This window comes from Bos mutus, chromosome 13 (genome assembly GCF_027580195.1).
Source record: "Bos mutus isolate GX-2022 chromosome 13, NWIPB_WYAK_1.1, whole genome shotgun sequence".
NCBI lineage: Eukaryota > Metazoa > Chordata > Mammalia > Artiodactyla > Bovidae > Bos > Bos mutus.
The window spans coordinates 71,391,060-71,406,022 of record NC_091629.1 but is presented as its reverse complement, the minus strand read 5'-3'; the positions used below and the strand labels follow the sequence as shown (position 1 = coordinate 71,406,022).

The 14,963-nt window shown below is 40.8% G+C and overlaps 1 protein-coding gene across 2 annotated transcripts; it reads left to right on the top strand.

Annotated features, from left to right (window-relative positions):
• The first annotated feature begins 1,318 nt into the window (after positions 1-1,318).
• Positions 1,319-14,621, top strand: SNRPB2 (small nuclear ribonucleoprotein polypeptide B2). Of its 2 annotated transcripts, none has more exons than XM_005909625.3 (7): positions 1,319-1,387; positions 3,237-3,326; positions 3,710-3,882; positions 11,337-11,477; positions 12,079-12,129; positions 13,685-13,773; positions 14,256-14,621. In XM_005909625.3, exons 2-7 carry the CDS (start codon positions 3,263-3,265, stop codon positions 14,413-14,415), a joined length of 678 nt encoding a protein of 225 aa, XP_005909687.1. In that variant the 5' UTR covers positions 1,319-1,387; positions 3,237-3,262; the 3' UTR covers positions 14,416-14,621. The 2 variants fall into 2 exon arrangements, with proteins under 2 accessions (XP_005909687.1, XP_070238055.1); XM_070381954.1 differs by lacking the exon at positions 1,319-1,387 and adding an exon at positions 2,424-2,445.
• Positions 14,622-14,963: the final 342 nt, after the last annotated feature.

The window sequence follows — 14,963 nt, the reverse complement described above, 5'->3', positions numbered from 1 at the left end:
GTCAAAGAGGAGATTAAAAAAGCTGGCTTAAAACTCAACATTCAAAAAAATGAAGGTCTTGGAATCCAGTACCATCATTTCATGGCAAACTTTGGGGGAACAATGGAAACAGTGAGAGACTATTTTCTTGGGCTCTAAAATCACTGCCCATGGTGACGCTTGCTCCTTGGAAGAAAAGCTATGACCAACCTAGACAGGATATTAAAAAGCAGAGACATTACTTTGCCAACAAAGGTCCATCTAGTCAAATTATGTTTTTTCCAGTAGTCATGTATGGATGTGAGAGTTGGACCATAAAGAAGGCTGAGCACCAAAGAATTGATGCTTTTGAACTGTGTTGTTGGAGAAGACACTTGAGAGTCCCTTGGACTGCAAGGGGATCCAACCAGTCAATCTTAAAGCAGATCAATCCTGAATATCCATTGGAAGGACTGATGCTGAAGCTGAAGTTCTAATACGGTGGTCACCGGATGTGAAGTACTAACTCATTAGGAAAGACCCTGATGCTGGGAAAGATTGAAGGCAGGAGGAGAAGGGGACGACAGAGGATGAGATGGTTGGATGGCATTACCAACTCAATGGACATGAGTTTGAGCAAGCTCCAGGAGATGGCTGCAGGACAGGGAAGGCTGGCCTGCTGCAGCCCATGGGGTTGCAAAAAAGTTGGACATGACTGAACGACTGAACAACAAAAAGGCTAATGTGAGTGTTCTGAGCACATTTGTGATAGGTCTGGATTAAATGTGTGATGCTGGGTAGGTTAGGTGTTATTGCATGTGTTCTCATTTGCATCTTACAGTGCTTTCAACTTACAGATGTGTTTGTCATATCCACTCGTGTCCAACTGTACCACCCCATGGAGTGCAGGCCACCACGCTCCTCTGTCCACGGGATTTCACAGGCAAGAATACAGGGGTTGGTTGCCATGCCCTCTCCTCCAGGGAATCTTCCCAACCCAGGGATCGAACCCAGGTCTCCCGCATTGCAGGCTGATTCTTTACCGTCTGAACCACTAGGGAAGCCCACAGATATGTTTATCAGGATGTTCTGTGTTGAACAGCGCTAACTCATGGTGACGGAACTGATCACCATCTGTCCTTATACTCTTATTGCGCTCCCCTAGAATTCGAGTTAAACCCACAGAATTCCCCCAAGCCTCTTTCCCTTTACCGTGTCCCCTTCACACCTGTTCTCCCCGTCCACCACGTGTGCGCATGCTCAGAGCGATTACTTACCGTGGGCTAGACCGACGGGCATCGATCCACTCTGGGCTCGGCTCTTGACTGATCAGCTTTCGATTGAGGCGCTTGATATCGTCATTTCCGGTGGCTGGTTCCGCTTCCGGCTTCTGGCTTGTGATTGTTACGGGACGTGGTGGACCTGTTTGGTGAGTTGGAGGGGTTTTTTTCTTCGCTCTCTCCTCTCTTCTGGCTGCGGGTTGCGGCTTAGCCAAACGTTCCCCTGCGGGAGCCGAGAATAACCGGTCCGCAACGCTGGGGCCGGAATGTATGCATCCGAGGGTTCGTGGTGGGTCGCCGAGGAAGGCCTGGAAACTGACGCTCGGGTCTGGCGAGGCCCCTGGACTTCAGAGCTTGTCTTAGGCGGGACAGTTCGGGGCCGGGCATGGCGTGGCCGCTTCCTGGGGCTTCGGGCGGAGCTCGTGGGCGGATGTTGCTGCGTCTGGAGAGGCGACACCCTCGCGCGTGTGAAGTTATGGATAACTTTTGCGGATGCGAGGCGTTTACAGCGCGCCGTGCGTTCTCAGGGGCCTCCCAGAGGCTCCCCTTTTGAATCCGGAAGGCGACTCCCGGCGCCCCTGCTCAGTTTGATCCCTGTCACTTCCTTCTCTTCATCGTCTTCGAGTCACAGGTCCACCAAGTTTCAGTTTAGGGTCTCAAACCTCTGAGAAGCGTTACCTTTCACCTATTAACCCGCACAAGGACAGTCCTCGTCTTTAGGCGTTTTGCTTGTCAGACATCCTATGCTGTGCACGTACTATGAGTGTAAATGTTCGTGAGATGCAGCGATATGTGGGTTACCAAGGGAATAAAGCAAGGTCCCAATTCGCGACTAAAACGGTGGGAAAAATGAAATAGTGTGGTGGGTGTGAAATAAAAGTGCAAGAGACAGGAAACAAGGGTTGAATTTTCAGGCCTCCTGCGTATCACCTATGTAACCGTGGGCAAGAACTTGCATTAACTTCTTGTTTCGTCGCTAAATCATGTTCGACTCTTTGCGACCCCATGGACTGTATTCTGCCAGGCTTCTCTATCCGTGGCATTTCCCAGGCAAGAATACTGGAGTGGGTTCCCATTTCCTTCTTCAGGGGATCTTCGTGACCCATGGTTCGGGCCCACGTCTCCTGCGTTGACAGGCCAATGCTTTACCACTAAGCCACCTGGGAATCCCTGCTTTATTCTGTGATAGACAGCAGTGACAGCTGTTGTAAGTGCTTACTGCTCATTCTAAAAGCTGCAAAGAATTTTATCTCATTTAGTCTTCTGAGCTCTATTGGGCAAATTACTATCCCCATTTTACAGATATGAACCTGTGAAACTAAGGAACTTGCCATCAGTCAAGCAGCTAGTAAGAAGCATAGAAAGATTTGGATTCAGATCCACTGGCACTAGCATCTGAGTTTGTAACCATCACGCGGTACTATACCAGCGTTTCAAGTCGGTTCCATTTGACTTTGGAGTCAGGACTGTTAGTGATGGTGTATATGAATTAAGTAATACTATGGAAGTGCTTTATGAGAGTACTCATGAAAGGATTCTTGGCAAACTTCATTAATGTTCTGTATCTTGTGATTTTTACTGAATGCACATTTGTTAGCTTGTTTTTTCATTTTTCACCAAATCTATTCAATTTTTAAATATTGTTTAAAAAGGAGAGTTGTTTCATTACGCAGATGGAAAAAACAGTCTCACTTGTCATAAAAGAAATAGGTTATAAAAATAAAAGTATGGAATAAGGGAGTATTATTAAAAATTGACTAGATATGGTGCGCCACCGAGTTTTTGGCCTGAAAACTGTTCTTTTCTTTAAAAAGGAGGGCTAGCAAGTTTTGGAGAGGTTTTAAAGACTACCGCCAAACTGATATTTTCAGTTTTCAGACTGACATTTGGGGCTGAAAGAATTGAAAAGTCAGTCCCTTTGTTCTGTGTCCTTAATGCCACCCTATGACGTGAACGAATCCTCCCTATTTAGTAACAGAATATTTATTGTCTCTTTAGGCTGTTGGAACAGTTTAACCCAAAACATGGATATCAGACCAAATCATACAATTTATATCAACAATATGAATGACAAAATTAAAAAGGAAGGTAAGTGTTTTTTTTTTTTTTTTTTAAAAACTAGTGTGTTTATTTACTACCATCTTAAAAATTATACAGCTTCAAAAGTTCTCATCTAGTCATCTTTCTCACTGCCTGAAATAATGCTTTATCCCTTACTGTGTAAAGACTTTAAGGCTTTTTAAAGATTAAAAATAAGTAGGGGCTGAAGATGTGTTGAATCTGTTTTCACTCAGATGAAATTGTTTCAGAAACTTTTAAAATTAAACAGGCATTGGGAATAGTATGTTATTAAAATATGTAACTTTGTATAAATAAATAAGCGGAGTGCACTCAATGCAGTGTCATTTAAAGAAGAATTTCAGTCATAGTTTCATCCACAAATGACTTGTTTCCCCTCTAATTTTGTGCAGAATTGAAGAGATCCCTGTATGCCCTGTTTTCTCAGTTTGGCCACGTGGTAGATATCGTTGCTTTGAAGACCATGAAGATGAGGGGACAAGCCTTTGTTATATTTAAGGAATTGGGCTCATCTACAAATGCCTTGAGACAGTTACAAGGATTTCCATTTTATGGCAAACCAATGGTAAATCAATCTTCTTTAGGCTTTAATCGCTATTAATGGTGTGGTAGATTTGTAAATATACCCTTGACAGTGTGGCTATTGCTTTCTGCCTTCTGTGTAGTGGGTTGGGGTTTATTTATGTATTTATTTTTATAGAAACACATTAGTAGTAGAGTTTATAATATTCACTTCTTGAGTTACGATAGTTCAGATGGGCAAAACCAAAATACACGGAGATGTAGAATATTTTAAGAACAATGGCAGTATAGGCAATACTGTCATCTCAAAAGAACTAAGAACTAGAAATTAATTACTCAGTTCAGTTCAGTCACTCAGCCGTGTCCGACTCTTTGCGACCCCATGAGTCGCAGCACACCAGGCCTCCCTGTCCATCACCAATTCCCGGAGTTCATCCAGACTCACATCCATCGAGTCAGTGATGCCATCCAGCCATCTCATCCTCTGTCGTCCCCTTCTCCTCCTGCCCCCAATCCCTCCCAGCATCAGAGACTTTTCCAATGAGTCAACTCTTCGCATGAGGTGGCCAAAGTACTGGAGTTTCAGCTTTAGCATCATTCCTTCCAAAGAAATCCCAGGGCTGATCTCCTTCAGAATGGACTGGTTGGATCTCCTTGCAGTCCAAGGGACTCTCAAGAGTCTTCTCCAACACCACGGTTCAAAAGCATCAATTCTTTGGCGCTCAGCCTTCTTCACAGTCCAACTCTCACATCCACACATGACCACAGGAAAAACCATAGCCTTGACTAGACGAACCTTTGTTGGCAAAGTAATGTCTCTGCTTTTGAATATGCTATCAGGGTTGGACATAACTTTCCTTCCAGTGAGTAAGCGTCTTTTAATTTCACGGCTGCAGTCACCATCTGCAGTGATTTTGGAGCCCAAAAAAATAAAGTCTGACACTGTTTCCACTGTTTCCCCATCTGTTTCCCATGAAGTGATGGGACCGGATGCCATGATATTTGTTTTCTGAATGTTGAGCTTTAAGCCAACTTTTTCGCTCTCCACTTTCACCTTCATCAAGAGGCTTTTTAGTTCCTCTTCACTTTCTGCCATAAGGGTGGTGTCATCTGCATATCTGAGGTTATTGGTATTTCTCCCGGCAATCTTGATTCCAGCTTGTGCTTCTTCCAGTCCAGCATTTCTCATGATGTACTCTGCATATAAGTTAAATAAGCAGGGTGACAATATACAGAACAACAACCAGTCTGTTGTTCCATGTCCAGTTCTAACTGTTGCTTCTTGACCTGCATACAGATTTCTCAAGAGGCAGATCAGGTGGTCTGGTATTCCCATCTCTTTCAGAATTTTCCACAGTTTATTGTGATCCACACAGTCAAAGGCTTTGGCATAGTCAATAAAGCAGAAATAGATGTTTTTCTGGAACTCTCTTGCTTTTTCCATGATCCAGTGTTGGCAATTTGATCTCTGGTTCCTCTGCCTTTTCTAAAACCAGCTTGAACATCAGGAAGTTCATGGTTCACATATTGCTGAAGCCTGGCTTGGAGAATTTAGAGCAATACTTTACTAGTGTATGAGATGAGTGCAATTGTGCAGTAGTTTGAGCGTTCTTTGGCATTGCCTTTCTTTGGGATTGGAATGAAAACTGACCTTTTCCAATCCTGTGGCCACTGCTGAGTTTTCCAAATTTGCTGGCATATTGAGTGCAGCACTTTCACAGCATCATCTTTCAGGATTTGAAATAGCTTCACTGGAATTCCATCACCTCCACTAGCTTTGTTCATAGTGATGCTTTCTAAGGCCCACTTGACTTCACATTCCAGAATGTCTGGCTCTAGGTCAGTGATCACACCATCCTGTGATTAATTAACTCAGAAGATTAAAAAGAAACCTCTGTGTGTAAACTTGTAAAACAACACAAAACAAAAATGGTGAGTCAAAGAGGAAATCCAGTCCAAAGTTTCAAAAAATACTATAGTGAAATACTGTACTTTAGAAGCTATGCAGTCAAAGCACTGATCTAAGGACAGTTTTAAACTCAGGAATGACCTGAGATTTCACATTTAGCTGTTGGGTCAAAGTTGAATTGTGAGAAGGAAAGTAAGGAACTCAGGAGGCATTGGTATAAGTCAGAGATAGTAGAGGATTGGATCAGGCTGGAGACAGAGTATATAATTCAGAGGTCTCTTGGTGTTTGAATGGGTACATTCTACATTGGGTATGGATTTTAGTGCTTTTCTTCTGGAACTGGAGTGCGATGGGAAGGGGTTTTGGGGAAAGAGCCAAGGCCGAGAGTTTCAGGGTCCCATATTCTCATTCTGGTTCTGCCATTAACTGGCTTTTGGTGCATGTTCCATTTCACCACCTGTTAAAAAAAAAAAAAAAAATAAGCAGACTGAATATTTTTCGGTCAGATTTACAGGCAAGCAAAAACTCTTTTATAAAGGACCAGATAATATAAGCTTTGTGGACTACATAGATTTTGTATTGCACATTCTTGGGTTTGTATGTGGTTTTTTAAATAATCCTTTAAAAATTGTAAAAAGAAAGAAAAAAGTTCTTAACTCATAGGCCATACAAAAACGGGCCATGGGCTGGATTTGGCCCATAATCTGTAGTGCAGATCACCACTGTGATCTCTTTTTACAAATTAATATTATCAGGCACAGAAATCTTACGTTACTATAACCAGTGGCATTGTCAGGACTTGAAAGCTAATCTGCTGACATCCAATATTGTGATTTCCCCCCCCCTCCCAATTAGGATAGGCATCTGATCTGTAAAGGGCCAGATAGTAAATATTTTAGGCTGTGTGAGCCAGATGATCTCTTTTGCAGCTCCTTAAACTGCCTTTATAGTTGGAGAAGCAGCCACAGAACGTGTGCACATGGAAGGGTGTGTCTGTGTCCTAAGAAGACCTAACGCACAATACCAGGCAGTGTTGGCATAGTCAGCACTCCAGGGACCTCGGTACTGCACTGTTTAATTCAGGACTGAGCCCTTTTTGTCTGTTAAACTGCTGCGCATTTTCTGCCCATCCTCTATCCAACTCTCCTTTTCCCACATGACTGTTTCCCACCATCGTATGTTTGGAAAGTCATATTCCAGAAGAACTGAGAAGGGGTAGTACCTACCTACCTACCCCAACTTACAGTAAATTGGCATTTCCTGAAACCAGTTTATCTTTCTCAGTAGCATGAAGAATTAGCATAATTTAGATCTCAGCTGGTAGTAGCATAAGACTGGGTTTTAGTTTAAATCTGAAATTATGTTAGTATGAAGAAGCCATTTATTCCATAAAGGGTTTTAGGACTGTTTGTTAAGTTGGGATGACACGTTTGCATATGCCTGGGATTGAAGTCCAGGAAAGCTGGAAATTGTTTGCTGCATTTGGCACTGGCTTCACCCTGCCAGCTAGTTACTGAAAATCAAAGGGACAAGCCCATTAGACTGATCTCATATTGGAGGTATTTTAGGTCTCCTCTCTGGCTTCAGGAAAGTAGGAGGTACTGCCAGATCTCTAGCATCCTAGAAGAGGGAAAGAATGTTCCTTGAGCTATCTTGTTTATATTTACTTAAGTGGTTTCAGTTGGTCTTCTGTTTTAACGCCAACATACCAGATCAGAAATGAACAAAATTGTCTATGACTTGGAACTCAGAACAAAATTATTCTCTGTGATTCAAGTACAGTTGGTTCTTTAATTCCAAAAATACCTCAGTAAAGTGAAACCATCTTCCGAAGGGTGTCTGTCATGAAACCTCTGGTATAAATGTAAATCTTGCGCTTTCTCTAAGCTGTGGGTGAATTTTTATCCCTCATCAGTATTTAGTCTACTATTTTTCAACACTGGCACTTTTGACATTTTGAACTGAATAACTTTTTTTTATTGTTTGGGCTTTGTGGTTCATCGGAGAGTGTTTAACAGCGTCTCTGGCCTCTGCCCACTAAGCGTGACAATGCAGTGTCTCCAGTCAGCAGTGCCAGCTGTGTCCTGGTGGGCAGATTCTCCTCAAGTTGAGAACTGCTGCTCTAGACCAGCCAGCTAAGAGCAAGGGCTGTGGTAAGAGATTTTCACAGGCCATAGGGACAAGTACAAGATCACCCAAGATCTTCTCAGGTCAGGAAGAAGGATGAGGACGCAGGGGAGTTGGGAGAGAATCCCTGGACCAAGTCAGAGTTAGCCCAGATCTGCTCCTTTTGGTTAGATGATGATGTGCAAGAATAACAGTGGCTGGCAGGGTTAAGTCCACTTGGAGGAAGTCCTGCAATCAGAGGGAGCCTAAGGGATGGAGTATGAAAAGGCAAAAAGGACACTGAAAGATGAACTCCCCAGGTTGGTAGGTGCTCAGTATACTACTGGAGATCAGTGGAAAACTAACTCCAGAAAGAGGGAAGAGACAGAGCCAAAGCAAAAACAGCACCCAGTTGTGGATATGACTGGTGGTGGAAGTAAAGTCCGATGCCGTAAAGAGCAATATTGCATAGGAACCTGGAATGTTAGGTCCATGAATCAAGGCAAATTGGAAGTGGTCAAACAGGAGATGTCAAGAGTGAACGTCAATATTTTAGGAATCAGCAAACTAACATGGACTGGAGTGGGTGAATTTAACTCAGATGACCATTGTAATGCCCTGACCAGTAATGCTGAAGAATCTGAAGTTGAATGGTTCTGTGAAGACCTACAAGACCTTCTAGAACTAACACCCCCAAAAGATGTCCTTTTCATTATAGGGGATTGGAATGCAAAAGTAGGAAGTCAAGGAACACCTGGAGTAACAGGCAAATTTGGCCTTGGAGTACAGAATGAAGCAGGGCAAAGGCTAATAGAGTTTTGCCAAGAGAATGCACTGGTCATAGCAAACACCCTCTTCCAGACTTCAATTGAAGAAAGTACAGAAAACCACCAGATCATTCAGGTATGACTTAAATCAAATCCCTTATGATTATACAGTGGAAGTGAGAAATAGATTTAAGGGATTAGATCTGATAGAGTGCCTGAAGAACTGTGGACGGAGGTTCATGACATTGTACAGGAGACAGGGATCCAGACCATTCCCAAGAAAAGGAAATGCAAAAAAGCAAAGTGGTTGAGGAGGCCTCACAAATAGCTGTGAAAGGCAGAGGAGAAAAGGAAAGATACACCCATTTGAATGCAGAGTTTCAAAGAATAGCAAGGAGAGATAAGAAAGCCTTCCTCAGTGATCAGTGCAAAGAAATGGAAAACAATAGAATGGGAAAGACTAGAGATCTCTTCAAGAAAATTAGCCATACCAAGGGAACATTTCATACAAAGTTGGGCACAATAAAGGACAAATGGTATGGACCTAACAGAAGCAGAAGTTACTAAGAAGAGGTGGCAAGACTACACAGAAGATGATCTTTTGGATCATCAAAAAAGCCAGAGTTCCAGAAAAACATCTACTTTTGCTTTATTGACTACGCCAAAGCCTTTGTGTGGATCACAGTAAACTGTGGAAAAGTCTTAAAGAGATGGGAATACCAGACCTCCTGACCTGCCTTTTGAGAAATCTGTATGCAGGTTAGGACTTAACAGTTAGAACTGGACGTGGAAAAACAGACTGGTTCCAAATAGGGAAGGGGGTACATCAAGGCTGTATATTGTCACCCTGCTTATTTAACTTCTATGCAGAGTACATCATGAGAAATGCTGGGCTGGAAGAAGTGCAAGCTGGAATCAGGATTGCTGGGAGAAATATTAATAACCTCAGATACGCAGATGACACCACCCTTATGGCAGAAAGTGAAGAAGAACTAAAGAACCTCTTGATGAAGGTGAAAGAGGAGAGTGAAAAAGCTAGCTTAAAACTCAACATTGAAAAAGCTAAGATTATGGCATCTGGTGCCATCACTTCATGGCAAATAGATGGGGAAACAGTGGAAACAGTGACAGACTTTATTTTTTTGGGCACCGAAATCACTGCAGATGGTGACTGCAGCCATGAAATTAAAAGACACTTACTCCTTGGAAGAAAAGTTATGACCAACCTAGATAGCATATAAAAAGCAGAGACATTACTTTGTCAACAGAGGTCCATTTAGTCAAGGCTGTGGTTTTTCCAGTGGTCATGTATGGATGTGAGAGTTGGACTGTGAAGAAAGTGCCGAAGAATTGATGCTTTTGAACTGTGATGTTGGAGAAGACTCTTGAGAGTCCCTTGGACTGCAAGGAGATCCAACCAGTCCATCCTAAAGGAGATGAATCCTGCGTGTTCATTGGAAGGACTGATGCTGAAGATGAAACTCCAATATTTTGGCCACCTCATGCAAGGAACTGGCTCACTGGAAAAGACTCTGATGCTGGGAGGGATTGGGAGCAGGAGGAGAAGGGGATGACAGAGGATGAGATGGCTAGATGGCATCACCGACTCGATGAACGTGAATTTGAGTGAACTCCAGGAGTTGGTAATGGACAGGGAGGCCTGGCGTGCTGCGGGCCATGCAGTCGCAAAGAATTAGACACGACTGAGCGACTGAACTGACTGACTGAAGGGATGGAGATGTTGTGAGAGGCTTGCTCTCCTCTTGTTTATCCCATATAGTCATCTCTAGTTAACATAAAAGAAAGGAAAGAGCTGCTCTTGGTTTTAACAAATTCTTTGTTTTCATCAAACCTTCATTATTTTTTAAAATTGGTTTCTAGTGGAGTATATTTGCTTTGCAGTGTTGTGTTAGTTTCTACTATACAGCAAAGTGAGTCAGCCCTATGTATACACACATCCCCTCTTTTTTGGATTTTCCTCCCATTTTAGGTCACAGAGTACTGAGTAGAGTTCCCTGAGCTGTACATTAGCAAACCTGCATATTGTAAAATGTCACTTTTTCTCTTCATACTGAGATCAAATTCTTGCCATAGAAGACAACTATAGAGAGGAATTGGTAGAACTGGTGTTTCAGTATGATCAGAGAGGTAGTTTCAGCTTTCTGGACCCCAGGAAAGAAAAGTTTTACACTGCCTGTGGCATATTATTCATGCAGGTGGCCTAGTTGCACAGCTGTGATGCCATCTTATTTCCTTTCAAAGCTTTTTAAATTTAAGTTGATGCCACTATTTGTTATTTTGTTTAAAAGTAATATTCCACATTCAAAGGAAAGTCATTCTCAGTCTTCAGTACTTTAACTTGAGAAGTAACAAACTCCATGCACATCTTGACCTGTCGAGTGTCCCTGTAAGGCATAGACAGCTTTCCAGTGCACTCCTCTCTGTCTTTTAATAGAGAGGATCAGTGGTGCAGATTTTTCAAAGTCCTGTTTCTCCCGTATGAAAATCTATTGTTCTTCTAATAAACACAGTTGAATCTAACTTTGTCTCAGTTGCAAATCAGGGCCACAATTTATTTTCTTTTGGCACTCAGCATACTTGACAGATTTCCTTCAGGAAAATTATATTTGTGTAATGAAATTTGAAATATTAATGACAAGTGTAAATAGCCTTCAGCATAATGAAAAGTAACTTTTTTTTAAATAATTAAAACAGCGAATCCAGTATGCCAAAACAGATTCCGATATAATATCTAAAATGCGTGGCACTTTTGCTGACAAAGAAAAGAAAAAAGAAAAGAAAAAAGCCAAAACTGTGGAACAGACTGCAACAACTGTGAACAAAAAGCCTGGTCAGGTAAGATGGGCAAAAGTTCCTATTTCGTTGTATATCAAACAGTTTTATTTGAATTTGCATGATGTTTAACTCCGTCATTATCCAAAATATGTTAATATCTATTGGCTTATTTTTCAAGTTCTGTGTATAAATAATACTATAGATTTTATCTTTAGTATTCCACTGAAATCAGCCTTCTTTGAACAGTTCATAAATTCAAAAATCTAATTTAAAAATTCCAGATAAAGGTGAAATTATCCAAAAACTAGTTACTTTCAGATTGAAAGTAATTAGAAATCAGTTTTAATAAGTATAATGCTTGGGTTTTTTTTTTTCTAGTTGTTTTTAAAAAAAAGTGAGAAAGACTGGTTCTTGGTTTTTCTCCTATATATTTCTCCATAATTTTGAAACTTAGAGGTTGAGTTTTATGATACAGACCTTTCAAAAATATTTGACAAGATATAAATACATAAATGTTTGAGTCAGAGTTTTAAGATGTAAATTCTCAAAATGGAATAAAAAAATCTATGTTACTCTTATTTTTAGTGCAGTAATTTTAAACACTTGCTATTTTTTTAGAGGGATTGGAAGTTTTAACTGTTTCTCACTCTTTTTCATTTAGGGAACACCAAATTCAGCTAATACCCAAGGAAATGCAACACCAAATCCTCAGGTAATATTTTTTCCCATGTGATACTTACTTTAAAATAAAATTACAAAACAATAGCAGTAATGTGCAACAATCCTCATGTCTCCAAAAACTGAAAATGATTCCATGTATAAGCCACAACAATGTGGAACCTCCTTCTTCAAAACATTTTATTTTTCTTTAGGAAGAAGAAAACCAAACCTGACTTTATTCCTTGCTTCCCACAATGATCAATGACAGGATTAAACAATATATTCTAAGTTCTATAAAGATAAGAAGCAGGATGGTAGTTTTCTTCACATGATGTAGCCCAGAGCTTTTCAGGCTTGTTGCTTGGAATCCATTCCCATTGGCTAAAGCACTAACCCGTCTTTTCTCAAAGAACAAAGTTGTTCTATAGTTACCTTTGTTCTTATTTCCTCAGTACATATATATTTAAGTCTCCTGATACAGATCTTTACCCTGTGACTCCACGGTACAGAATTCGCCTGCAGTGCAGGAGCAGCAGGAGACACGGGTTCAATCCCAGGATTGGGAAGATCCCCTGGAGGAGGAAATGGCCAACTGCTCCAGTATTCTTGCCTGCAGAATTCTATGGGCCGAGGACCCTGGCGGCTATAGTCCATGTGGTTGCAAAGAGTCAAACACAGCTGAAGCAACTTAGCACAATATAGATTTATCAGGAAACTCATCCTTACATCCAGGGAATTCCTTGCACCACTGAGGTTTCCTCCTCTGATTTTAAGTTACTTGCATTTTCTTGCATTATCTACTACTTTGAAGTCTTTCAGCAACTATAGTCCAGCACATAATTCTCTAAGCCCTAAGTTCTTTACATTTCATCTTTTTTCTTCCATGAAATTTACTCTCATTTACTTGGGAAAAACATTAAGAATTACCAAATATAGGTTCTACGTGGAATCTTTTTCTTTTTTAATATATTTATTTTTGGCTACGTTGGGTCTTTGTTGCTCTGCACAAACTTTGTCTAGTTGTGAGTGGGGGCTCTTCTCTAGCTGCAGTGTGTGGGCTTCTCATTGCAGTGGCTTCTCTTGTTGCAGAGCATGGGCTCCGTAGTTGTAGCACTAAGTGGAAATCTTTTTTTTTTCCCAAAATTTTCTTACACCGGGAGGTAGTATGCAGTAGGATTGAGTATCTGCGGGTTAAGCAGCTGAGGACGGGTGACACCAATGCCATCTCTGGTTTTGTTAGGACCAGTTACGTAATCCAGATGACAGAAGCCTCCTATTCCAGCTGCCTCCGGATGCTTAAAACTTAAATATTCTTTTAAATACTGTTAATTAAATACTTAATACTTAAATACTTAAAAACTGTTGATAAGATTTATAACCTTCCAGATATTTCCTGAGTGACTTGAATGTCAGTCTTAATTACTGTTAGGTTTTGTTTACTTCTCTGGTGTCACTGTTTTTCACCTTCAGTGCTTGATGTGGTAAGATTTCATAAGCCTTAAACTGTGGAATGTAATTCTCTGAAGTATAGATTTAAATGTAAGAGCCAAAGTGGTTTATTATACTTTTAATACTTATAAGTTAACTTGGCCTTTTCTTTTTAATAGGTCCCTGATTACCCTCCAAACTATATTTTATTCCTTAATAATTTACCAGAAGAGACTAATGAGATGATGCTCTCCATGCTGTTTAACCAGTAAGTATTTCGTAAACAAGTCTGTGTTCTGAGAGCCTCCTGACAGGACAGATAGCACTTCCCTGGGTTGAATCCATTTGCATATCACACAGTAATTCCTACGGCTTCATTGGTTTGCTCCTGGATTAATCATGAATCGAAACCAGTATGCAGATTAAGCAAATGAGAAGCTAAATTACCTCTAATGTTTGAATTATTAATTCTAGTTGATGAGTAAAATAGGAGACAAAGCTTTGATGAAGTGACAGGAATAGAATTAGCTTACATGATTCCTGCAGTTCTTTTCATGGTATTAGTTATATTTCAGGCTCTTTCATCCCACTCAGGATTCTTGGTGGGATGTGATCGTTTTCCTGTACGTAGATCATGATGTTGCTTAACAAATTTAAATGCAGAATAGACATTTTGTATTTGATGTCATTTCTATATTTGCATATATAAAAATTGTTTACATATATAAGCATTGTTTTCGTTCGTTATAGGTTCCCTGGTTTCAAGGAAGTGCGTCTGGTACCTGGGAGGCATGACATCGCTTTTGTTGAATTTGAAAATGATGGACAGGCTGGAGCTGCTAGGGACGCCCTGCAGGGGTTTAAGATCACACCGTCCCATGCCATGAAGATCACCTATGCCAAAAAATAACATTTGGGATAGTTGTCTTTAAAGGACTCTGTTATTTATAGCTTTCGTTTTGATAACATTTGGTCAGTTCATTTTAATAGTTGGGAAAGCGGAAGTGTATGTGAGCTTTTTGTAAAGGATTTAAAAGATTACCTAGTCTCTGTTTAGCCTTAGTGAACTGTGAAGGCCTTAATTTTGTACAATAAAATTTTTATTTGTATCCCTTACCTAGTATTTCATTTATTGACCCACTGCCCTATCATCAAATGCCGGTGCTAGTCTAGGACACATCTTAAGGTATAAACTGTAATGGGATGCTTTTCTAGTGTTATCTCGGAGCAGCTAATGGTAGAGATACTTTAATAAAAGAATTAGGTCAAGCACTTGTTTAGATTTTCTGTGTTATTTTTTTATGCATATGAACTGCCATCCTGGAGCTCATTTTTGTGTGTTATTCATTCATGTATTTATTTGGCTGCACTGAGTCTTAGTTGCAGCATGTGGGACCTTTGGTTGTGGCATGTAGGATCTAGTTCCCTGAGAATGAATCGAATCTGGGCCCTGCTGCT

Bases quoted from the DNA above. Each gene is read 5' to 3' on its own strand.
- SNRPB2 (XM_005909625.3), top strand. From the start codon at position 3,263: ATGGATATCAGACCAAATCATACAATTTATATCAACAATATGAATGAC. The intron at 3,327-3,709 runs GTAAGTGTTTTT...AATTTTGTGCAG, and splicing joins TGACAAAATTAAAAAGGAAG to AATTGAAGAGATCCCTGTAT. The intron at 12,130-13,684 runs GTAATATTTTTT...TCTTTTTAATAG, and splicing joins ATGCAACACCAAATCCTCAG to GTCCCTGATTACCCTCCAAA.